This window comes from Talpa europaea (genome assembly GCF_964194135.1).
Source record: "Talpa europaea genome assembly, chromosome: 11".
Lineage (NCBI taxonomy): Eukaryota > Metazoa > Chordata > Mammalia > Eulipotyphla > Talpidae > Talpa > Talpa europaea.
This window is the reverse complement of record NC_140078.1, coordinates 25,854,739-25,880,830: the sequence shown is the minus strand read 5'-3', so window position 1 is coordinate 25,880,830 and position 26,092 is coordinate 25,854,739. Positions and strand designations below refer to the sequence as shown.

General features: G+C 36.2%; 1 protein-coding gene across 2 annotated transcripts in view; it reads right to left on the bottom strand.

Moving 5' to 3' along the window:
* Window positions 1–26,092, bottom strand: part of PLCB1 (phospholipase C beta 1) — a gene marked incomplete at both ends in the record, with an annotated part of 613,641 nt that overhangs the window by 365,583 nt on the left and 221,966 nt on the right. For both annotated transcript variants that reach the window (XM_084247878.1, XM_084247879.1), the window contains one exon: window positions 21,995–22,063. In XM_084247878.1, coding sequence (XP_084104004.1) covers window positions 21,995–22,063 — 69 coding nt within the window. The remainder of the gene's footprint in view (window positions 1–21,994; window positions 22,064–26,092) is intronic.

Sequence of the window (26,092 nt, the reverse complement as noted above, 5' to 3'; positions counted from 1 at the left end):
AGGAGATAAGATGTATTGCTTCATTTGCCTTTTGTTACTTCTCAATACATATAACTTATCCTGAACTTACTGTGTTAAAACACTTAATATAAAGTGATTTTCTCCTGAATGCATGTGCCCTATTTTATGACAGTGGCTATCATTTAAAATGTTACCTGCCTTGACCCTCCCATATTTGCTTAAGATTAGACTTGTACACTGATGCTAGTAAATTGACTGTATTGTAAATGTGCTCATTTACAAGCATTTGAGTTTACTGAAGAAAAAGAAAGGGAGCATTTACCATCATGGTCCTCCCTGATTCAAAACTACACATTTCGGTGATTTAGTTTCTGCAATTAAACTTCATCCATGTCTTTTCCTTTTTAAACCAAATCAATAGAACAGATAAGAATAAATAAGGAGAATCTATAACTCATGCTACAAAGTGTAGCAGTGACCTGATTTGAGCCTTCAAATCCTCTATCACAATTACAGGCAGTGATGAGTTAGTAAGTGTTAACACGCTTCTCTCAAAAAAAAAAAAGAAAGAAAGAAAGAAAGAAAAAACGTCCTTATAAGTAGTGTTTACTATTTTCAGTGGTGTAAATATTTCCATGGTCAATTTCAAACTACTAACATGATGTCAATGAGCACAGATTTGGGCAGGGATATGTAGTAGTAATGATCAGATAGCATTTCTAACGTTCAGATATAAAAGTTACAATTAACTTTCAGAAAACAGATGATAATAAATATAACCAGGAAGTGATGGGCTTTACTGTTCTCAATTTTTTTCCAAATAATGTGTTTATTTTTAAATTTATTCTATTTAATAGCTATGTTTAACAAATGTCTCTGCAAGCAGATACGAGCCAACTCAAATATATTGTTAACCTGTAGAGAAGGTTTTGGCTTCTAGATCATTCAGGTTGCACCTGTTTTGACTTTAGTGGAAGCAATCAGCTCGGGGAAGGAAAGTGTAGATAAACTGATTGCAAAAATGCCCAACATTTTCCCAACATTTCTGTATCCACACCATTTTGCAATTCTATCAAGAGGTAGTCTGCTTCCCCATCCTTAAATCTCAGCTGACCTTCAGTCTAGTTTTTGGGCTAAAGAATATGGCATAACTGATAGGTATCTGTTGGAGTCCAAGCCTCAAGAGACTTGTATGGTTACAGTGGCTCTCACTTTTCTGCTATCACCGTGAGAATACATTCTGGCTAGTCTGCTCTCACAACCCAGCCTCTACCATGAGATAACACCCAGGCTAGACTGACTTTGAAGGAGTAGTAAGCAGAACACACATAGATCACCCCACAGCTGACTTCAAACACAAAAGTGAACCTAATTAAACCAAAGCCATAGCGCTGACCTGCAGATCCATTTGCAATTACAAAAGCTTAATTGTTTTATGACACTGAATATTGGGGGAGGGGGTTAGTTAGAAGGAGAGTAAGTTTAATTTCTACTAAGAACTAAGCATAAAAGAATAACCATCTGAACATTTACTGGAGCAAGTAGAGGAGTCCTGAAAATATCAGAGGAAATTCAGCCAGCAGATAGGAATTAGAGGTTGAGAGAGAAATACTGCTCTTGATGCTAATTTGGAAACTTAAAACTCCAAGGATTGTTGTTTAGTGTATTATTTAGGTTCCAAATCCATCATAATCGGCAAGAATGTTGACATTTTTGATGTTAGAATCATATTTCTTTTTTTTTCTTTTTTCTTTTTTTAAACATTTACTTATACAAGCACTGGGTACAGTCAGAAGCACCGGAGGGTGAGAGAATTCACCAGAGCCAGAGCAAGGAACAGAACAGGCAGACTGACAAAATACACTGCTGAGGGGAGCAGCGGGCACAGCAGGAGAGGTCTGCGCACCATATGGGACCCTCGCTGGTGGCCAGGGATTGAACCAGCACTGCAGAGGCTGCGGGCAGCTTCGCAGCCCAGCGCTCAACCACTGTGCCACCGGGGGAGGCCCTAGAATCATATTTCTAAAATATTTTTACCATGCTCCATGAATTCAATACTGAATATATCTTCTGAGGAACTAAGTTTTGCTTTTAAAAATATACCATTGGTAAATACTACTATTTCTGTGAAAGGATAATTAAAAGGGTCTTTATGTCTTCATATTTAGAATCTATAAATAGCAAAATTCTGCCCTGGCCATGGAGTCATATTGTTACTGAAGTATGGAATTGAATACCTTTACTATCTCAAAATGTTCCCTGTCCCTCATCAGTAACAATGATATAATGGCCAGAAAAATATTTCATCTTTTGCAAATCAATATGCAATTTAAATTGTATGACTCATATGATCTTATTCACATAATACACATTTTCTTATCCTGCAGTTATTAAAAGGAAAATGAGATAAGTGACAAGGAATTTTACTTTATCACAAGAAAAATTAGATTACTTAAATTTTGAAATAAACATTTTAAAAATAAACAATCAGGACTGCATCAAAATATAAAGCTTCTGCACAGTTTAGGAAACTATCATAATTAAAAAGCAACCTACAGAATGGGAGAAAATATGTACAAATCATGTATGTATAAGGGATTAATATCCAAAACATATCCAAAATATTTTAAAAACTCACATAACTTAATAGCAAAACAAACAATCCAATAGAAAATAAGCAAATAGACATTTTTCCAAAAAAGACAAATGATTGAAAGGGTCTGAGAAGATGTTGAAAGCCACTAACCATCAGGGAAATGCAAATCAAAACCACAATTAGGTATCCCTTCACAACTATTAGAAAGGTTATTATCAAAAGGACAGGAGGTAACAATTGTTGGCAAGAATTTGTCTGTGGTGGGGGTAGTAGTAAGAGTAATCTTGAGCAACATTGGTGGAAAAGCAAGTTGGTTTAATTCAAAGTCTAGGATTCTGAACATAAAGGAACTTATAGACAACCCAAGGTTCTCAATTACTGTAGGGGAAAAAAACTGATACATATTTCCAATAGGAAGGGCCACTGGAATTTCAAAATAAGACATAAGATTAGCTACTAGTGTTTCGTTGCCACATATGTAAAATTTCCAAATTTTACTGAATGTCCACGGGCATATTTATTGTAGGTGTTGAATAAAATCAAGCTTTAAGAAAGGGTCTACCCTGGCCCTTGAATTTGGGAATATCCCCCTGTGAATGCACGAGTTGTCTTATTTCTGAACATCTATCAAGATTCCATTTCAGGCCCTCCCTGGTGGCACAAGTGGTTGAGCGCCTCACTGTGAGGCTGTCCACAGCCTCTGCAGCGTGGGTTTGATCCCGGCCAGCCGGCTGGCAAGAATCCCACATGGTGAAGCAGACCTCTCCTGTCTCGCCCACTGCTCCCCTCAGCAGTGTGTTTCGTCAGTCTGCCTGTTCTGTTCCCCGCTCTGTCACTGGTGAATCCTCTCACCCTCCTGCGCATCTGGCCTGTACCCCATCACTTGTATAAATAAAAAATAAATCTTAAAAAAAAAAATTCCATTTCAATGCCCCCTTCAATGTGAGCTGTGCCCATCTTCCCCCATTCCTGCCATTCCAGTTCCAACCCACTGGACAAAACTAAATCTCATTATACCAAAACACTTCCTTTGCATTCTAATTGTATGATTTACCACACGTGACTTTGTGTTACAGTCATTCCCATACTTCCTATTTTACACGTTAAGAATGAGGGCAGCCAGGGCTTTGTTTTATTTCTCTTTTAACATCTTTGAAGACCAAATACAGGGGCTTTCAATGTTTTCATTAACTAAATAGCTCTCATTCACAAAGTGTTTACAATCTAATGAAATGATTAATAATATTCACCATTGATTAATTTTTGCCCAGTCACAAAGGGATGAGGACTTTACCAAATCATCAAAATACAGAAACTTGAGTTCAAAAATTTGAAAAATAGATATAAAACTTAGAAATGAGAAGATACCACTATCACTTGTTACTCAGCATATGGCTTTGTATCTGTAAGAATGAAGAAAATCAACTTAAAAATATAAAGATTCAGTGAAAATATAAAGAGGTCCAGTGAAGTTCCTAGATACTATACCAAATTTTATATGCTATACCAAAAATTAATTTTACATTATTAAGAAAATATTAAATTATAAATAAAGGCCTTACTTAGAATAGTAGCAAATGATGGAATATTTAGGGAAAACTTAATTTTAAATGAGTAAGATCTGTATGATGAAGATTTACAAATATCCTGAAGACTTTAAAACACACACACACATACACACACGAGACAATGTGAATAAAGACATACTCTATTTGAATATTGATACTCAAATGATAAACTCACAAACTGTTACTTTACTAATCTAAACATTTAAAGTAATACCAATAATAAATCAACAGAGGTTTTTTTGGATAATAATGTAAACTAGTTTTGAAATTCATATGAAAATAAAAATAAATGTAAGTAAATCATAACAAAATAGAACTATCCCTACCAAATAATACTGTATGTTGTAAAGCTATACAAATTTATTTTTATTTATTTATTTATTTATTTATTTTTTATAATAAATTTTATTGTTATATTCCCCATACAATTGCAGCCCCCCCATTCTGACCCCAATCCCTCCCCTCCCGCCCCCGCCCCCCTAAAAGTGTCTCTGGTTCATAGTTTTTTGTTGATTTTGATTTTCACTTTCTTATAGTTATTCATTTTCCTGGTCCCTTATTTAAGTTTTCTAGATTCCTGCTATGAGTGAGACCATCCGGTATTTTTCTTTTTCTTTTTGGCTTATTTCGCTGAGCATGATTCCTTCCAGCGCCATCCATGTTGCTGCAAATTGCATGTGTTTATCTTTTTTGAATGCTGAGTAATATTCCATGGTATATATGTACCACATCTTCTTGATCCAGTCATCTATTTTTGGGCATTTGGGTTGTTTCCAAAGCTTAAAGCTATACAAATTTAAAAGCCCTTATGACTAGTGTAAAATATATATAGAATGGTTACTAGCTACAGAGCGAAGAATGGAAATACATAAAGACTTCAGTGTATAATCAAAATAACATCAAATCAGTAAGGAAAAAAATAGATTATTTCATAGTCTAGACAACTGGGTTGCCGCCTAGTGTCAAATAAACTGATACTGTGGTAGACATTATTAATCTTCTAATGTTTGCTGCTCCTTTCATCCCTGAGAATACCGAAGACTGTATTTCCCAGGTCCTGTACCACCGAGCTGGGCTGTGTCGTTAGATATGGGCAATGAGATGTGAGCAGAAAGAATATGTGTCTTTTCTGGGCCAACACACTGAAAAGTCCCTCTAGAGTCTCCAGATGCCTCTCTTCTCCTGCCACGGCAAATTCAATGCCCTCTTGTTGAGTTGGCAGAGTCCATACAGAAACAGCTCCAGTCGCTGGGGGTAGACTGGAATGTTTCTTAGACCTTCAACAGATGAGTGAGAGATAAACTCTTAAAAAGTCATTCTGGTGACATTGAGGGGCTGTTTGTTATCATGTTGAAAGAAATCACAAAATGATCTTTATCATTTTAGAATGGATAGATCCTCTAAACAGCTCACTCCATTGAAAATTTAAGGAGAAAAGGATTAATAAATCTGATGAAAGCAAATTCTGGAAAAAAAAAATTCCACAAGGGTCAAACTGAAGAAAAAAGCTAGAGGTAACAATTGACAGGCAGCTCTCAATATATCAAAATATTTTAGAAAGCAATTAAGAAAGTTTGCAACAAATCATTGGAAAATGGGCAAAGGATATGATTAGAAACAAACCATTGCAGAGCAGAAATGTTCCTTTCCACTCATAATTGAAGAAATACAAATTTAAATAATAAAGAGCTACCAAATTTTCATGTCACATTTATAGAAATCAAGAACAGTCAATGAAACACCATGTTGGTAAGAGTAAACAAACAGGTAATTTTGTATGCTGTTGAAGGAAGTGTAAATCAATGCAACCTTTGGAAATCAGTTGGCTAATACATTCCAGAATAAAAAATGCACAATCACTGGATACAAGAATTTCAGTCATAGGAAGTCCAAATCTACCCATAGTATACCAAAGACATATTTAAAAATATAAATTGAAGCACTGTTTGGCAAAACAACAAAACAGATAAAAAAACAAAGCACTGATTAAGCAGCAACTCAAAAAATAAATTTTGATGCACCTATAAAATAAAATTCTCTACAGTTTCTAAAAAAATGAGGTAGATATGTGTGTACTAATATGGCGTAATATCTGAGACATATTGTTAAGTTTTAATAGCATGCATGCCATCGTTTGTGTAGTTAAAATGGGTTAGTACATGCATAGAATTTCAGAGAAATTAAAAAAGGAAAGGAGTAGGAATTATTGCCTCTAATAAGGGACCAAGAAAAAGGGGATAAGAAGGTATACTTTTAATATATGACACTATTAGGATTTATTTTTTAGTAGATGCATGTATTACTTTTTTCAAAAAATAAAAATATTTAAATACCTTAAGCAAAATCAATTCCACAGCTACCCAAGTGGCTAGTACCACTTGAATTTTCTTGTCCCTATGGTCATAAATGGCAACAGTAGTCATGTTCCTGAAAATCACTGTCAAGAAAAATTCTGGCACTCAGAGGAGTAGAGTCAGATTGCAGACAGTTGCTATGCCTGACATTCATTTAAAAGAAAACTTACTCAACTTGGAACACCTTTCTAACAGAAAGTGAAACTGACAGTTCTAACCTTCCTTACATAAAAATCCACTCAAAAATTGTGACAGTTTCACCCACATAATGCAGTTGCAGTGTTTTCTTATGCTACCATGAGCAATGGAGAATGCACGAAAACTTCTGACATTTTTCGAGATTTCCATGCCATGAAATTGGAGATTTTAAAATGCACAGGGCAGATGCAGCATGAATCTGCTCCCACAAGTTTCACAGTAAAGGGCCTGTCAACATGAATAATGCACAGGAGTTATTTTTATGTAAAATATCCTCTGAAATTATAGAATGAGCAATTCAGTAACTTTTAAAAGTGAAATTTATAAGACAGAATAACCACAAGGGTAGTTTTTTGTTTGTTTGGTTTTTTTTTTTTGGCAAAAGAAACATATGACGGAAAAACCAGGAGATGAGTAGGAATGGGGTAAAAGGGGTAAACATGGTAATGTGCCTCCCCCGAATATTCTTTTATATAATTTTCAATTTTGAACCACTGAGATATTTTACATTCTCAAAGTGAAAAACTGATAAAGAATGAAGAGTAGTTATCTCTAAAATTGAATATAACTAAAATGAATCTGTACCGCAAATCAGTAATGTAACACAACAAAAAAAATTATATTTTCTCTACTAGATTTGTTATTAGCAGCACTGGTATTTTTATTCTGGAATTATTTTGTGTAGATGGTAACAAAGAAATGAATATATTAATGCTTTGAGGAACATAATTACTATTAGGAGAAAAATCATATGTGGAAGGAATAAAAATAACAAAGAACCATATCATATACTGGATTAAATCAAACTTAATTAGACAGGCAATCTTATTCCCAGTACTGTACTGTAAGGAAATAACAAAGAAAAATGAAAATAAGTATTTGCTTCAGAGTTAGCGATAATAGAAAAAAATAAAGTGGAAAATGAGTGACTGTTCAATAGTAAATGGGTGAGTCAACACAGCTTCAATCAACTGATTATCATTCGGCCAAAAAAAAAAAAAAAGCCTGATAAATAGAAAAATATTCAGCACCATAGTCATGTTCATGATGTCATGTTCAATGTAAGAACTTTAATATGCTATGCATGCACATACATAATGAACACAGTCTGAGTTTTTGGTAGATGGCTCCTGACGGAGTTTTTCTTTTGTTTATTTGGTATTTTTCAAGTTTTAATGCAATTTATTTCATTTTCTTATTTTTCAAAGAGACTTTTTTGTAGTAGCTTCATATGTAGCTGAAATTAAAGACAGCATCCCATTCCATCACTTTCCCCATCTTGTTCTTAAATTGTCCTTTATGCAAACTGCCATTTTTGGAGACTGAGCCTTTATTAAGGCAATATTTCAAAACTAGCTCCTAAAATAATTAGTTTTCTCTTCTCATACAGCCAAAAGAATTTATTTAGACAATGCGTAATTCTACTGTTCCAACATAGTGCTAGAATTAATAATGCGTGAAATGTTTGCCACATGCAACTAATACCAACTAATGCTATTAAAGCAATATGTTTTGTTAGGATTAAAAGAAAAATTTTGGAACAGCTCAGATTCACCACAGCCTGAATTTCTGCCCTTGAGTTAAAAACGCCACACCTTATTAATTGCAGCAAGGATAGCATCAACAAATCAAATGATATTACCAAATTTCCTGCTCTTCTGTCTCTGTAACTGTATGTTTTAGATGCATGATTTATAGTCTGACGTCTTGTTGCCAGAGAAACTAGCTCAACTTACAAAGGCAAGGCATGGGTTAGCTCAATATAATATTTTTCTTTTGCAACTTCACAGTTTCTCAATTCATAATCTTGAATTGGGTATGAATTATTGGTAAATTAAAAGCAGAGCAATTAAGGATGTGATTAAAAGGATCTTGATGAATTTCTAGTTACTTGGAACATTTCTAAGAACTTACTTAAAGAACTTGGAATAATGTGGCACAATTAAGTTCATGATTTTTTTGTATTTTAAAATTTTACTTTTTTTTTTAAAATGGAAAAGTAAGGACTATAGTCACATTTCCAAATACTTCAAATGCACTACAGCATCTTTCAAATGAAGTATCTGACTTAAGCTCTATCAAGTGGAACTATGAAATTTCGAGCAACTAGCCATAAAATTAAACATCAAGTCTAGTTTGCTGTTACTTACACAATTTATTCTTTAGCATACTTCCCAAAAATTCTATCGATCAGTAACTCATATGGTTGATAGAATCACCATCTAATTTTATTTTAGATAGTCTAAGAGCTATTCTTTTTCAATATTGTGCATTGATAATCTATTTGAAAGCATTGTTGACCTTAAAAATGTGTAAACATAGCATTTCATTTTCATTACTCAGCTATTCTACATTCTTAGGTATATGGGTGGGACAGAATTAATTAGCAATCTTAATTTTATTTGGATTTTCATCTGGTATCGATGTTTGTAAATAAAATATGTAGATACTACCTTTTAAATAATATTTGATCTTCAAAAAATTGCATGAATAGCCATTAACTTAGAAACATGTTTTCACAGTCCCTCAGTGTATATATATCTCATTCCTATTTTAGACAAGATTTACCTACAGCAAAAAATAAAAGTCAATAGTTAAATTCCCTAACCATTTTTACATGTCCTAAGCCATGAAACTTTTTTAAACTCATAAAATTCACACTAAGGTATTGTAAGGATGAAAGCAAATTCATATACAGTTATAAAATGACACTTAATTTCAACTAAAGACTACAGTGAAAATTAATTTCTAATTAACATTCATAAAGAGAAATGTCATATTTGGTCATTTTTTAAGCTGATTTTTAACCAGATATTACAAATCATGAAATTCCCTAGTAAGAAAAAGGCTTAATGTAAAAATTTAAACATTACTTTAGTAATTCTGAAATATGAATATGAGAAAACTATTTTTTTATCATTTAAGGAATCACTCAAAGTGAACTCTAATGGAGAAGATTCCATGAAGATAGATGACAAATGTGAATATCGAAAGGAAAATACTGAGTGCACTGCTGTAAAGAGACTCCAAATTGTCAAATAATGATCCTGACTTCACAGCTTTTAAACACTGTCACTAATGACCATTATTTTTAAGGATAACTCATAGACTCCCAATTATGAAACATGCCTTAACACTGGCAGGGAGTCTTAACCACTGCTGTCCCCTCAGCCTGAGGCTACAGAGTAAAAGCCTCATTTCAGGGCTTTGAAGTCAACTCATGTGAACCAGGGAATCATTAAAGTACACACACACACACACACACACTATTTGGGAACCAGGAAGAAACTTTGCTGGGAGCAAAGTGGGGAGGTAGAGGAGACCAAGGGTGGATGTTGGAGGGTTATCTGTGGCAGGGTATTGTGGTAACAACCATTTGAAGAGGTGCAAACCTATATTCCTAAAACACAGACAGTGTTGTATACCAAAGTTACCGCAATAGAAATAAAGGATCTTTTTTAAATGAATCTTCTTTGAGTTCTACTGGGAAAAATAAATATATTGCTCCCTAGTGACTACTATTCACTTTTAATTTAGTCTCAATTCAAGCTCTATATTTTTTTAAGATTTATTGATTTATGCATACAAGAGCTGGGGTAGAGGCCAGAGATGCAGGGGGTGAGAGGATCCACCACAAACAGAGTGGGGAACAGAACAGACAGATTGACTGAAATACACTGCAGAGGGGAGCAGCAGGCGAGACAGGAGAGGTCTGCTTTGCCATGTGGGTTGCTTCCTGGCTTGCCGGGGATCAAACACATGTTGCAGAGGCTGCGGTTTGCTTCATAGTGCGGTGCTTAACCCCTTGCGCCACCAGCGAGGCCCTCAAGCTCTATACTGATGTCAGTGCTTTTCAAGAATCCAAATGCATAAATTTTATACTATAGGATGCAAAGTCATGGGAAACTGATTACCACAAAAATGACTCGTAGACCTAGAATCCTGCCCAACCTGTGAGTCACAGATGATGTTGGTCTGAAGTTAACCACATAACATTCTAGCTACAGTGGAAATACATGAAATTCTTGTGTTTTGAATGATATATTGGCAATGCTGATGGCTTTCTGTCATGAACAAAGATCTAAATTTGAAAATAAGGTGGAACTAATGCTATTAAAGATTAAAATTAAAAACAATCTATGATATTACACAAGATAAATTCAGCTGTGTATTATCAAAGGATTTTTTTTTATTTAAAAAAAGACTTTTTGGTTTAGATTGCCCAAGAACTAACATTTTTAATTAGGTATCAGCATCACCCTTACTGATGGTTCCAGTCCCAATATGGAGTGTTTTAACTTCATATTAAACAACCATAGGTGAATTCAGAAAAAAAAATAACATTAATTCTGTAAGATGTGATTGACAAAGAGACCCATCATTAAAAAAAGGAAAATAGCCCAAATCCAGGTCCAACATTAAGGCTCTGCAAAGTGCTATAATAAAAAAACCCAGCATCTCCGAAGACTTAATATCAATAGATAGAACAACAGTTTTCTCTCCAAACCCTTGTTATTATTCCAAAGAACTCATTTGAGTTGTTTTAAAAGTTTTCCTTATCCTGAAGGAAAATAAAACAACCCATCACAGGGCCATGTCTATGTATGGTGACCAGTGATCAGCACATTATTCTTCCAGCCCCGCTGATCTTACTTAAAGCCAATAATGCTTGGACACAAATGAAAATGTCAAGAGACATCTTGATGATGAAGCACCAAAAGGCACAAGAAAATGTCTTGGTGTATGAGCTTAAAGGCAGATTTTCTGACCTGCTAGATTCAAATCCTGATGCAAAATTATACACCAACATCTATTCTTCTTACTTAGGTCACTTCAATTCCTAGAAATTGCCATGTACCTGAGCTTTAATATTATTGGAAAACTTTATTCCTGCCATTAGTAAGATGTCAATTAGCACCTATTTTACTAGATAGTTTGACTTTTAATTGCCACTTTTATATAGATCAATGCTATTTTCCTCAGGTACTTGAACTTTCACATTTAAGTGGGTTAATGTTAAGTGTTCAGAAAAGAGGAAAAAAGAACTACAGTGAAAATGTTATTTTATTCCTGAAAATACCTGCTGTGTCAGATGTTACACCTCAGAGTTTGTAAAGCAGGATTTCATGCTTTTGTGGTAAATAGAAGGAACTTAGGAATTTTCAACCATTTCCCATTTGAAGATTATAAAAATGAATTTCCAGTATATATTCTTTAAGTTCTTTCTACTCTACCAAGGTGAATCACAAACTAATACTGCTATATCGCACATCATTACTAGGAAAGCCATTTTTATATACCATTTAATTCTCATAAACTCCATGTCATACAGAAATATTGCCTTCAGAGTCCTTAGACTTTTTCTCCTATTAGATCATGTGTCAAATTACATTCCAGTATTTTCCCTGTTAGAACATATGTCAAATTATTTTCAAACCTAATCTCAACAAGAATTCAGTTCAAGTGATATACATGCTTAATTATCTATCACCAAGTTCTAAAAATAAACCAAAATGAATTAAAGGCAGGGAGAAAGTTAAGCAGCAGTTAAGAGTGAGTTCCTAAAATGTATCCAGTATTGTAACTTGTATCCTTACCAACCTCCATGCAACTCACCAGACAATCCTATTCAGCACGTATCACCATTCCCACAGAGAAATGAAAAAGCCTTCCTGGAATATCTCAGTCATCATGTACACTGGGGTTAGAATCTGGGTCTTTCTGAGTCCAACCCTTGTCCTTCTGTTTCAAAAAGTGCTTCAGACTTTTGAATCAATTATTTCATAGTTTAGATAAGAACCAACTTGTTTTCTCTGAAAATAAATTGCTTTAAAATTATTTTGCTAGGAAAATCTATTTAACTGTTTGCAAATCTAGACAGTTTCCTAAAGAACTATAAGTCTAGTACACTGGATTGCAGTGATGGTCTCTACAGGCTGGTTTTTGACTGCAAAGATAAATCTTCTTCATGTTAATTTTTCTATAGTTTATCTACAAAAGTGGATTTCAGAAATATTTTTAAATACCAGAGCTGCAAAAGTATATATCTCTCAGTTTGAAAAGATCCATAGTCATACATGGAATTTCTACTAAAATAGGTAATTTAAGCAATGTTAACTTAGTTTTATCTGTTGTTTCACATAAACTTTGATTGTATAGTTTATTTACTCAACTAAAACTCATGATACATGAAATCTATTTAACATATATAAAGGGAGTGAGAATCGTGTTAAGTGCTTTATATCATTTGACTCATTACAGCAAGCACATTAAATATGTACATGAAGATTATTTCTACAATTCAGAGGTGGAAACTAAGTCTTAGAGATGTAGAATCACTTGCCGGTTTATATAACTAGTAATTGACTTTGAGCCTTGGCCATCTGACTCAAGAATTACAACTACACATTTCTATTCAATTTGAAAATTACATTGATTATCAAGAAAAAAAAAAAACTTCACTGGTCAATTGTGAAATAATGTTTGTAAAGGGAATGAGGAAATACAGATGTGGGCAGAATTGTCTCCTCAATATTCTTGTTGAATTCTTAACCTCCTTTAGTGTGACTACATTAAGGGATATGATCTTTAAAGAGGTCATTAAGGTAAAATGAGGTCCTTAGGGTAACCCCCTTATCCGATGACAAGTATCCTTTTAAGATGAGCAAATGAGGACACAGGTGGGCACTGTGAGAGTACCAGGTAAAGACAAAGGGAAAAGACTGCCAACCCAAGGAGAGTGGTTTCAGAAGAAAGAACACCTTGATGTCAGACCACTGGTACCCAGAATTGTGAGAAAATCTATCTCTATTGTTTAATCCATTCAGTCTGTGATACCTTATTATAGCACATTGAACACACTAAGAGGTGTTTTCAAATTACAAACCATCCACTTAAGCTGGTACTCTTTTTACTTAAAGTAATGGTTCCCAAACTGGACAGAACACAAAATTCTCTGGGGAGCTTTAAAGAAAATGATGCTTAAGGCCCACACCAGACACTTTGATTTAATTGATCTGGGTGAGGCCTGCACATCCAGATTTTAAAAGCTCCCCAAGTGCTTCTTATATCTCTATATTAGAACACAAGTTTGAAATCCTTGGCTTAAAGAGTTGATCAGTACGTAGAATTAATTTAAGAACCTAATATCATATATATCCACAAGATGGCGTATTATTGCACTGAAAGAATTAAAATGAGAAATAATTCCAAAACGCAATTTTGTGTCATTGCATGTAGAACAAATTAGATTTAGTTTGAAATAATACCAGATAGAAGCAATGATAAACTGCATCCCATCTTTTGAAGAGACTTGTAGTTTAGTGAACTCAGGTTACTGATTCTGTCTTCACCAAGGAGTCTATTTTGGCCCACAATGTACTCTTTCACCTATTATTTACCCCTTGTCAGAACTGTGACCTCCCCTTTTGATCCCTACAATCCTTCAGAGTACCTTTTGAATTCTTTGGTAATAGAGTGCCAAGAGAGATGCTTGTTATTATAAAAAACATAACATCTTTATTGAGTCACACATGTAACAGTTCACCATATTTTACAGATAGACACATACATACTGAATAGGAAAAGTATGGCTCAAATGCTCACATCAACTGTTGATAAAGACATTTCAATCTCTTCTGGGATTGGAATGTAAACCAACATCCCAGGAAAAATTTTATCGATCTTTGATTGCTTTTTACAAAGGTAAAAGCTTTCAACCATTAGAGAAGACATTCTATACTTTAATTGTGGTAGCTTTAAAAATCTTGTCTTGTTCACTATTGAAGAGCCACAAGAATGAGGTGCAGGTAGAAAATTCAGAAGAGTTTTAAATGCAAAGATCTACCAAGGGAACCATTCCTTGCCCCCTCAACATCTGATATTTCTGCTACCAAATCTCTGACTAGTTAGTTATATAAAGGTTGTTGTTTCCAAGGAAACCACTGACATCTATGGAATTTAATGAACATAAAAAAGGAACTCTGCCATATAATTTACATCTGGAGATAAATGTGAATAGCTGTCAGAACCATTACACAGATCTTTCTGTGAATTTTTAGCTCTATTTTTTCTGCATTTAGTAATGATGTAAATAAACACATATTTATGAAAATAGAATGACTAAAAAAAAACTCACCAAACAACAACAAAAATTATTACACCATATCAGGTATATTATGAAATAATTGGAACCAAGAATAAGGGCCAAAGGTAGATCTCCTTCTCAATTGAATGAAAAAGAAAGAAAACTATTTTGTTGTGTAAAGGGTTTCTTCTTTTCCAAACCTCAAATATCTACATCAAATTATGAGTCTGCAGCTTCACACAAAGCTTTGTACAAAGTCGGGGAAAATAGCTTATAATAAGCAAAGGGGGACAATAATAAAGCACTCATTTCAACTCCAGGCCTCATGGATGATTCATTGAAACCACTGTTGTATAACATCCAAATAACAGCTCATTATGAGATTTATATATTGGCATCCCGATTCTATGATGAGCTATTTGAGATTCGACAACCCTTAAATAAATAGCCTATTTTGAATATTAGCAGAAATCGTCAATGGTATAAAAGGAAAAAAATAAAGCAACTATAAAATGTCATCTTTGATAAAGTTAAAAATGTGCAAAAGTGGAAAAAAAAAAGAGTTACAAGGAAATTCCACCATTTTGCCAAATGCCCACTTCCTCCTTCCTGAAACACAGTTCAGGTATTGGAACAAGTTTTCTTCTGATTCCTCTCCCTCCTCTCTGACTTCTCCTTCCCAATCTCTTATTTTTTTACTAATGTGGTACAATATACATATTACAAAATTTACCACTGTAATAAATTTCAAGAATACAGTTCAATAACATTAAGTAAATTTACAGTGTTGTGCTGTATAAACAATATCACCATTCATCTCCGAATTTCTTTTACCATCTCAAACTAAAACTCCACCCATTAAAAAAGAAAAAAAAAAAAAAACTTCCCACTGCCTCTCCTCTCAGTCCCTGGAAATTGCCATTTTCCTTTCTAGTTCTGTGAATCTGACCTCTTTAAATATCTGATATAAGGAAGCATACAATATATATCCTTTCATGCCTGACTTATTTTCACTTAGCATAACGTCTTTTGCAGCTCATGTCAAAATATTTTAAGGCTGGATAATATTCCATGGTATGTATACACCACACTTTGTTTACCCACTTTCCGTGAGTAGGCATTTGAAATGTTTCTTCTGTGTGACTACAAAGTGTAAAACTGATATGAACACTGGAGTATAAGTATTTGTTTAAGGTCCCTGCTTTTGATTTTTGGGGGAATAAACCATTCTTGGTCTCTTTTATTGGTTCTTTTTCATCTCCACAAAGTCTAAATGCTGGAGATCCCCAGATTCAGGTATCAGACCTCTTTCTTTCATAACTTCATTCATTACAGGATTCCATTTGGCTTTAAGCTTTCAAATATTCAAAATCATATCAACATCTCTCCTGAATCCAGATTTATATATCCAAATCCGACATTATCTTGGAGACACTAATAGTCATCTCACACTTTTAATACCCAAAAGCCAACATCTGAATTATTCCATGTAAATGTGCTTCTTTCTTCCCATCCCAGGGCATGGCAACTCAATTCCTCCATTTTCCCAAGTCAAAATAGATTTTGTTGGAAGAACTAAGCATTACTCTTAAATACTTTCTTGGATCTCACATTTCTTTATTAACAAACCCTGTGGTTTCACCTTCAAATTCTATTTTGAGTCTGACAACATTTTTCATCAGCTATACCCCTTTTAGTGAAAATCATTGTTCACGCAGCCAGAATATTTACATCAGCCATTTAGTTGGTCTCCCTGCTTCCTTTGCCTACCCTTAACACAGTGGCAGTGGTGCTTTTAAAAGCTAAGTCAGATCTTGTCACTTTTATCAGAAGAAAAGGTGAATTCACTACCATGGCCTATGAAGTCTACATGGCCCTGGTTATGTCTTTGACTTCATGATCCTTTCTGTCTTACACCGTTTTCAGTAGTTCTTTGTTGTTCCTCTTTGCATGTTCCCACCTCAGGGCTTTTGTTCTTGCCCAGAGTGCTTACCTTTCCTTTAAAACACATCTCTACTCATATGACCCCAATCTTGTTAAAAAACTTACTCCACTGTGGTTCTGCAAAACAGCAAGTGTTCTCATCACACAGTCTACGGTCTCCTGACCTGCTCTGTCTCAGTGGAACTTAATCTTTTATCTGTTCCCCTATGCAGTGGGGCACTGGAGGCTGCTCCTCACAGGGCAAAGGGCTGTGGTTTCTAACCCTGCCGCAAGATTGTGGCTTCAAACCTACCAGGGTGAGAATATTTACCCACAGCTAATAAGGACACATGATAAATCAGGTAACACTCTCTCTCTCCTTCTCTCTCTCTCTCTCTCTCTCTCTCTCTCTCTCTCTTCTTTCTCTATCCTATTAACCAGCATCACCAGTTCCCTGTTCTTACACAGAATATTATATGAGAGCAGGCCTGTCTTTTTTAATTTGTTTGTTGCTGTTTCCTCAGTCCCTGAAACATACAGGCATTCAGTGACTATTCATCAAATCAATAGAGTTCACAATATAAAAGCCACCATTTTAATATATGGATTAGGAAAACAATACCCGATTAATTTTTAAAATTTAATTTTATTTGAATCTACCTTATGTGGTTCTAGTGATACTATATACCACCTAGAATTTAATTGTGACCTGAATATTTACAAGAAGTAGTATTGTTTTTCACATATACTTATTGGATATGACCAAGGTAAGTTGTTTGACATCAGTTTCACAATCTGTGCAATAGAGTGCCCTGACTTGCTTAACTTCCCACTTTAAATTTTGGAATCAATGGTGGCAGAACTTACACACACACCTGAAATTCTGCACCCCCTCACACCACATTTCATAGATGAAGATATAGAGGCATGACAGAAGAACTAACTTCTGCAAGCTTGCTAATGACACAGCTGGCAGCTAAACCCATATCTCCACTTTTTTAGCCCCATCTACTTTTCAATACACCTAAGGATGAAATACTTCCTAAGAATCCTGATGATAAAAAGAAAAATCTTCCTCAGCAGAAATTCTGAAGCTTTTCCAACAGTCCAGAGTAGAAGATACACTTTATGCTCTGACCCAAAACATACACTCATATGCATGAAGTTTCACAAAACTACATGCTTGGCACAAGACACTGAAGTTTGTTGTTGGTTTTTTTTTTTAAATGATTTTTTTTAAAAAAGATTTATTTATTCATTTATACAAGCACTGGGTACAGTCAGAAGCACGGGAGGGTGAGAGAATTCACCAGAGCCAGAGCGGAGAACAGAACAGGCAGACTGACAAAATACACTGCTGAGGGGAGCAGCAGGCATGGCAGGAGAGGTCTGTTGTACCATGTGGGAACCTCGCCAGAGGCCGGGGAGCCTGGGGATCGAACCGGCACTGCAGAGGCTGCGGGCAGCTTCGCAGCCCAGCATTCAACCACTGCGCCACCAGGGAAGGCCCTGAAGTTTTTTATTCTAGACATATCTATCTCATTGTATTGGTACTGTACATGAGCGACTACATTGATCTGCTCAGTCAGAAACCACTAATAGATCAAAAACTACATTGATAAGCAATCTTTTTAAAAGCAAACTTCCTTCTGGAGTGAAGATCTAGAAAGCTGAGTGTATATGGTATAGATAACATGTGTAAACCATTGAACCCCACTCTTTGCATACATGTCATAAACCTGGGAGGTGGGGGGAGGGAGAAGAGAGCAAGAAAGGAAAGACAAACGTATTTCAGATTTCAAATTATAAGGTGCTTGTTTGTTTGCTTTAATTTTTGCATTTGAATAAATATCTCCCAATTTCTCTCCAGTAAGTAATTTCAAAACAGGTAAGTTGAACAAAGGCTGTACAGGGGAAAGCAGAGCTGGAACCATATGTATTGTGTTGGAAGTCAACATTTAAAATTCATTAACAGGGCAACACGTAGATGCTTTTCTATTTCCTATGTTATTTCAAATCACAGCAGGCATGGAAAACAGATCATCTACAACCAGATCATGAATTTTTATGTAATGAGATGCTATTAAAAAAATAATAGGAGTATGCAGATAAATATTTGTGGGGTATTTTGAAAAATATCTGCTTCACAAATGTTCTGTAAATCCTGAAGAAATTTTGTCCACTCAATCTGCCTTCATGTTACATTGCCTTTCTCTCCTATATTTCTAAGGTTCTCTCACTTCTTATTGATATCTTTATAACCTTTTACTTAGTCCTGTTGCTTTCATTCTAGCCAACTCAGTAATCTCCTCATACAGTTTTTTGCTTTTGGGGCCTTCTTCTTCCTTATATGAGGTGATAAAAGGAAATCATCCTGCAATATTCTGGAGGAAGTTAGTCTCTCTTTGGCTCCTGCCAAGGAGCACTGCTGGCCACAGGAGATCTCAAAGATGGAAAAGGGAGCACTTCCAGGCCCTTGGAAGTCAGACTGGTGAGAGAAAGAGGCACTTATTCCTTGGTGATATTTTTGAGCAGTTGTATGAGATTTCAACAGAAACTGGCACATCCACTGAAATTTTCAATACATTACAATCATTTTTATGAATTATCTTTTTATTTTTGCACTTTGAGCTGAAGCTTTCTATGCAATTTAAAGATTATTAAACTGATATTAATAGCAATTTCTTTCTTGCCTGTCAATATACAAAACCCCTTTCAGCAAAATCCCTCCTCCAATCTTTCTGTGTAACATAACCTTTTCCAAATTAAGCAAGTGAAATGAAAATTGATTTTCTGCCGATCTGACTTGAAATTTTCAATAATAATAAGTACAAAGGTAATAATGATAATGCCAACAATAGTGGTTAATATTTACTGAGTGCTTTTGTAGGAGTGATAAGTTAAGGCAGTGGGGCTCAAATTTTGCTGCAAATTTGCCTTTCAAAACCCTGATGCCTTCCTTTTTCAATTAGACTCTTGTGGCACGAAAATCTCTGGGAGTAGGGGAATGGCATTAGCATTTTTTTAAAAGCTCTCCAGTGATTCCACACGCAGTTAAGTTTGAACATGCCGCTGCTAATTTTGCTAATGAACCATTTCATTTAATCCTTACAACAGTGACATGTAGTACTCATTATCATCACCATCATCACCACCACCATCATCATCATCACCAACACCATTTAGCCAATGTGGAAGGAGTCTGAGTCTCAGGAAGGTCACATAGGTAATATGCATCAGAACCAGGCTTTGAAAACTTTAAAGTAGATGGATACTCTTGGACACCAACAAAAAATAGGAAGGGGGAAAAGTCCAGAACATGGATAGCGAAAGCAAACTGTGATGGACCAAACAGTAAAAGCCAGAGTATTCTGAGTGTCAAAATCTTCCTCAAGAGAAGCATTTTAGGATCCAATCATGGTTTAACTAATTGAACACAGTACAGACCCTCGTTCTGTTCATTTATCAACCTTCAATAGACACGTAATAAACCACATCAATAAATGAAACATTTAACTGATAAGCAGCCTATGCACTGCAATAAAGGAGACAGATTCAAACTTGAAAGGCAACTCCCCATGTGGCAGAGGAACTGACTTTGATCCCTCCCCCCAACACCTGGAGACAAAAGGGATCTGATGGAGTGTAGGCATCTGTCTTTACCCAATATTGACAATAAACTTTCAAATGAGGCCAATAAACTTGTATTGAAAGACAAACATATAACTATGTTGTTGATATAGTACTTGGAACTATCAGGGTTACACAAAACTTGGCTGAAATTGGAGAAGAAAAGATCCTTTCTTACTTAAAACTGTGAACAATTTTGAATCAACACAACATTAATGATAATAAGTATGAGATCAAAGCATTGAAACCCCATTATCTTACTGAGATGTACATAAATGATAAGATGTTTTCGCATGAAAAAGTTTCAGAAAATTTCTTGAAAATAACTAATTTTTTTTCATTTTCCTGAAGATAACTTTAACCCTTTTAGCAATAAGACCAATATTTGAGTATTAGCTTTAATATGGCAGACTTCACCAGCAACTGCTGCCTTAATCTATGTGAACAATAAAATTATTCCAGGTGATTATTTTTCTTTCTGTAGCTCCACAGCAACAGGCACTTTTTTGATGTCAAAAAAGGATTTTTGACTTTTAAAGATAAAACAAAAGCTGCAAGCAGATACTCAAATAGAAAATCACTAGTTTAATCAATTATGAAAAGAAGCAGAGTTCCGGAATGACATCTGTGCTTCCTCAATTGCCAATATTCTGTCTGCTAGAAAGGAGCTATTTAAATTACTAAAATTTAAATACAATAAAGAGCAGTTTCCCAGTTTGACAGTCAACACATTCTTACCAGTATAACCTATGAGATAACTAAGTTAAAATGTATGTCTGTGTATGCTTATTTATATGCCTTTATTCAATATTTTTAAATAATCTTCAAAAATAAACTGCAAAAACTGCTTCAACTATTTCATCAGTAAGTTTTTCAAACCCAAAACACTAACATTACACACAACTAACTTCAAAGCATGCAGGTCCTCCATAGATTAATTTGCAGAAAAAAATTTGACAGCCTTTGATTCATGGACAGAATGAATTCAGTTGCAAAGGCTAAGAGTTAGAGGATCTTGCTTATCATGCCTAAATATTCAGTTCATGTGTGCTTAGGTGGACCAAGGAGTTTTTCAAAAACTCTATAACATTTTGGGCCTCCTCGGCGGCGTAGCGGGTTGAGCACAGCACTGTGAAGCTGTCCCCAGCCTCTGTAGTGCGAGTTTGATTCCCGGCCAGCCAGGGAGATACCCACATGTCACGGCAGACATCTCCTGCCTCGCCCGTTGCTCCCCTCACCAGTGCTTTAGGTCCATCTGCCTGTTCTGCTCCCCGCTGTCTCTGGTGAATTCTCTCACCCTCCTGTGCCTCTGGCCTGTACCCTAGTTCTTGTATAAAAAAATAAATCTTAAAAAAAAACCAAAAAACTCTAGAACACTTTAACTATTTAGAATTATCTGGTAATTTTGACAATGTTATTTTTTTTCCAAGCAAAACTAAAAGGAAAGGATATGAAGCAAGTCCCTACTTCCGACTGCCTATATATTCCCTTATTCTTTCTTTCTTTTAACAATAATGAAAGTGTTTAGGGTAAGCTGACTTATGGAAGGACCGGCTGTTGTAGAGAGTGTTACATCATTTGTGACAGAGAAACTTGTAAAATCGGGGCCATCAGTGACACGGGGACACAGCTATGTAACCGGTGGCAGCTGGTGCATGCGCAGCGCTCAGCTTCCTACCTTAGGAGCTTTGGCATGTTTCCCACATCTGGCATCCTTGACAAGGCTGAGATCTAATAGCTCTGTCTCCTAGAAGACAAAAATGTGAAATTGTTAAGCATCCGCACAGGAACATTTTCTTTGTTTTATGTCATTGACATCACTTTTAAAAAAGGAATATTATCTGGAGACCTGCCAGAAGATGTCTCTGCAACTAGGATATGTTTTCCTCCTACATCACATATCAATTGAATTAAAATGGAAACAAAAGAATGGCAAACTGCTAAATGCTAGCTTTAATATGTAGTTTGAATATGCTTTAAAATATAATGTGTGAGGTTTGGATTCAGAGTCTATCCTATAGGCCTTTCTAAAGTCATGATGTAACAGGCAACCCTGTTTCAATTATTATTGAAAAATAATCACAAGAGTCACTCTGAGTTTAAGGCCATGATGGATTAGGGGGTAGGGGATGGAAGGAGATAGTCCCTTCAGCTCATAGGATACCCAGTTCCCTTGGATGAGGTAAAGAGATGGATTGGTGTCACTTATTGCCCCCCCCCACCTCAAACATCTGCACATACAATTATGCATGATCTTTTCATCTACCCATTAAACATTACTGAACACCTATAATAAGGTACTCTAGGACATAAGACACAAAAGATAATGATCAATTCTTTGAATGGACCTGCCATTAAATAGGAGATTAAAGACATGAATATGTGTAAGAGCAGGGAGAGTAAGTTAATGTGAAATCAAGTGTTAACTGATAGGAGTTCAGAAAAAAGTTCAGAGAGGAGTCATTGAGCATGGAGAAGCAAAGTGGGAAGGAAGCAAATATCCAAACAAGAAAGGATCAGAGTTTTGGGTAATCCCTTAAGATATTCATGGCCTCTAAGCACTTATAGATGGAGAACACTGCAGGGGAAGGGGCAGAGAGGAGGAGAAGGACAGAGAAGCATCTAGGAGTAAAGAAGAGCACGAGGAGAGGAGTTCATATACGGGACGTTCAGTAACCCATTCCTGGGGTACAGAACATCTGAAGAAAGGTCAACGGGAGATGACACCAGAAAGAAATATGGGTGAAAGGATGTGAATGCCGAAAGCCAGGCTAGGACACTGAGCCGTGAGATTTGTGACAAGCTCATGACCCAGTTATACAGTGAACTCTTAACATCAACTCAGTAGGACTGTGGTGCAATGAGCAGAGCCATCTAAAGTTACTCCAGCCTCTGTCCAGAACCTACTTTTTCTGGATAATGAGCCAGCGTCATTAATCCCCGTCACCAGCAGGAGGCACTGCACCATAGTTCAGCTGCTCCTGACAGTGGGAGCTGTCAGCTGCTGTGCCCAGACAAAGCCTTTAAATAGCTGCTACCAACTATAGATATTTGGTGTAAATGTGCTGATTAATTTCCCATCTAAGACTGATGTCATGATTGTAGTGTAATAAGGGTCAAAGAGAGGGTGGAGTCCCTCCACAGGAAAGCAAACACACAGCAGGTCCGATGGAACACATGGCCTCAGCACACTCCACTGTGGGCTAGAGAATAGGGTATAGTCTTTGCTTCTTCTGCTCAACTTGTAAATTTCCTTTCCCTCATTTCAGCATATTCTTTTAACCCATCCCTCTGCTGTGTGTGACTATGGAAATATTCCCAATCCCTATGGAAACCTTCCCAGGTAAAACTCAGTAAGGAATTTGCAGGGCAGAGTAAGTGATACCACAGTTCGCCTAAGGCCTCACCATCCACAATATTGAAGGTAGCTTATGATGTTAGATAAGAAAGGTCTCAACTATAGAACACAATACTTCACTCAAGCAAATCCATAAGAGAACCCTCAGACATGAAGAGGCAGATTTATCTCCACAACAACAGCCATCACATATGTTGAAGAGGAGAAACAGGAAGAGACTCAAACTTGGGAGTTCAATCCAGATGACAAGAACTAAGTGAATATTTGAGAGAAAGGAGGCCAAATGAAGGTAGAGGTATTAGGAACAATGATTAGTGAGAATAAAGAGGGATCCTAAACAGCTCTAGGGGTTCCATCTTTTTATTGAGAGTGGGAAGTTTGGGCAAAATGAAAATACATTTTAAAGATGTTGGCTTGAGGGTTAATTCAAGTGGAAATGCTAGCCATTAATTCACTCAAGCATTATCTATTGATGCTGCAATGTGACAGGTACAAGATAGATACCAAAGAATGTTACATAGTCCCAAAAAGGAAAGATAAGATCACTGTTTTAAAGAACACACACACACACACACACACACACACTATCGTACAAGTTTCTTCCACTACCTGAAAGTGGAGTGTGCCTATGAAATCTTCCCTAAGCTGGGCCTCCCTGGTGGCCTAGGGGTTAAGTCTCAGTGCTATCACCACTAAGGCCTGAGTTCAATCCCCAGCCAGGGAGCTGACCCACATGGCACAGGAGACCTCTCCTGTCTTGCCCATTGCTCCCCTCAGCAGTGTATTTCAGTCAGTCTGCTGTTCTGCTCCCCACTCTGTCTTTGGTGAATCCTCTCACCGCCCCCCCAACCTGCCCCAGCACCTCTGGCCTAGACCCCAGTTCTTCTAAGCAAATAAAGAAATAAATAAATCTTTTAAAAAAGAAATCTTTCCTAAGTGAAATGGTACAAAATGAATAAACAAATAGCATTATCTCAAATAGAAAATTTTTGAGCATGCCCAGACCCAAAACAACCTGCATAGGCTTACAAAATAACACGTAAAACCTAAAGTCATATGAGCATGCAGCACTGGCAGGAGGGCTATGATATATATACACAGTCTACATTGAGAAGCTCTCAGGGAAGGAGCTTGGCAGGGCCACTCTCACCTCTCAGGGAACACACGATGCCTCTAGAACAGCTGCTAAAAGACCAATGCTGATGTTATTTACACTATTGTCAAGTTTGGCATTTTGACCTAAAAGGGAAAATGCTCTTCAGACTTCTTTCTGTTAGCAAAAACAGGTGCTAATGTAGATCTTTGGTAAGTGTTAACTGGCATAATGTTAACTTTTTAAAAGCAGTAAGACACTAAAGTGGTTCAAAGTGCACTGCAGATATGGAATGCAAATGGCTCTGGGGTCTTTGTAGCCAACTTGCAAAGATTACTTGGAGTCTGTTAGTCTTATAATGTGTATGGGGGGTGAGGGAGATTGTAAGGGTGGTCTAGAGATATGACAGGACTATACAAGTGCACACGGGCATAAACTATATGCAGAAAAGCAAGGTCAGTACACACAGCACGAGCACAGGGAGAGGTACCATCATCACATCTGGATGAGAGTACTCTTCTAATTGTTTGTAAACTGTAACATTAATGTTTAGGCACTTTTGCATATGTGTTGCAGGATGCTCCACAAAGATGCAGAATAAAAATCATACACACTATATTTATCTAATTTTTTTAAAGATTTATTTTTTGATGCATACAAGGACTGAGGTACAGGCGAGGGGTGTGGGGGGTGAGAGGATTCACCAGAGACAGAGTGGGGAACAAAACAGGCAGATTGACTGAAATATACTGCTGAGGGGAATAGCAGGTGAGACAGGAAAGGTCTGCTGCACCATGTGGGTAGCTCCCTGGCCGGTGGGGGGAATTGAACTCCTGTTGTAGTGGCTGTGGAGAGCTTCATAGATTACATCTTAACCCCTTGTGCCATCAGGAAGGCCCTATATTTATCTAATTTTATAGCAACATTTTCTATTCAAGGAAATTCTTTCCAGTTGAACAACACTAGGCTTAAACTTGTTTGTTCATACACACTGAGTTCATACTAAGTTCACCAAGAACTAGATCTTAGCAGGAGTCATTGTATAGAAGTTTTTATATTATAGATAATGAACACTTTTTCTATTTTTAGCTGCAGAGGAAGCATGATTTCTCCAAACCACAGAGGGTAGTTAACTCCAGCTGCCCTGGGGATTCACTTAGATACCACAGCAACTAAGAAACTTCTCTTGCCTGCAAGTAAAATTGTGTGTATAGCAAAACCACCACAGGGCACTATCAGTGTGGGTAATGTGGCATGGGAAAGACCCAGATGGAAACGCTGTCCATGGACTCATTCAGCTAGAAAGCAATGATTAAAATAGCGTC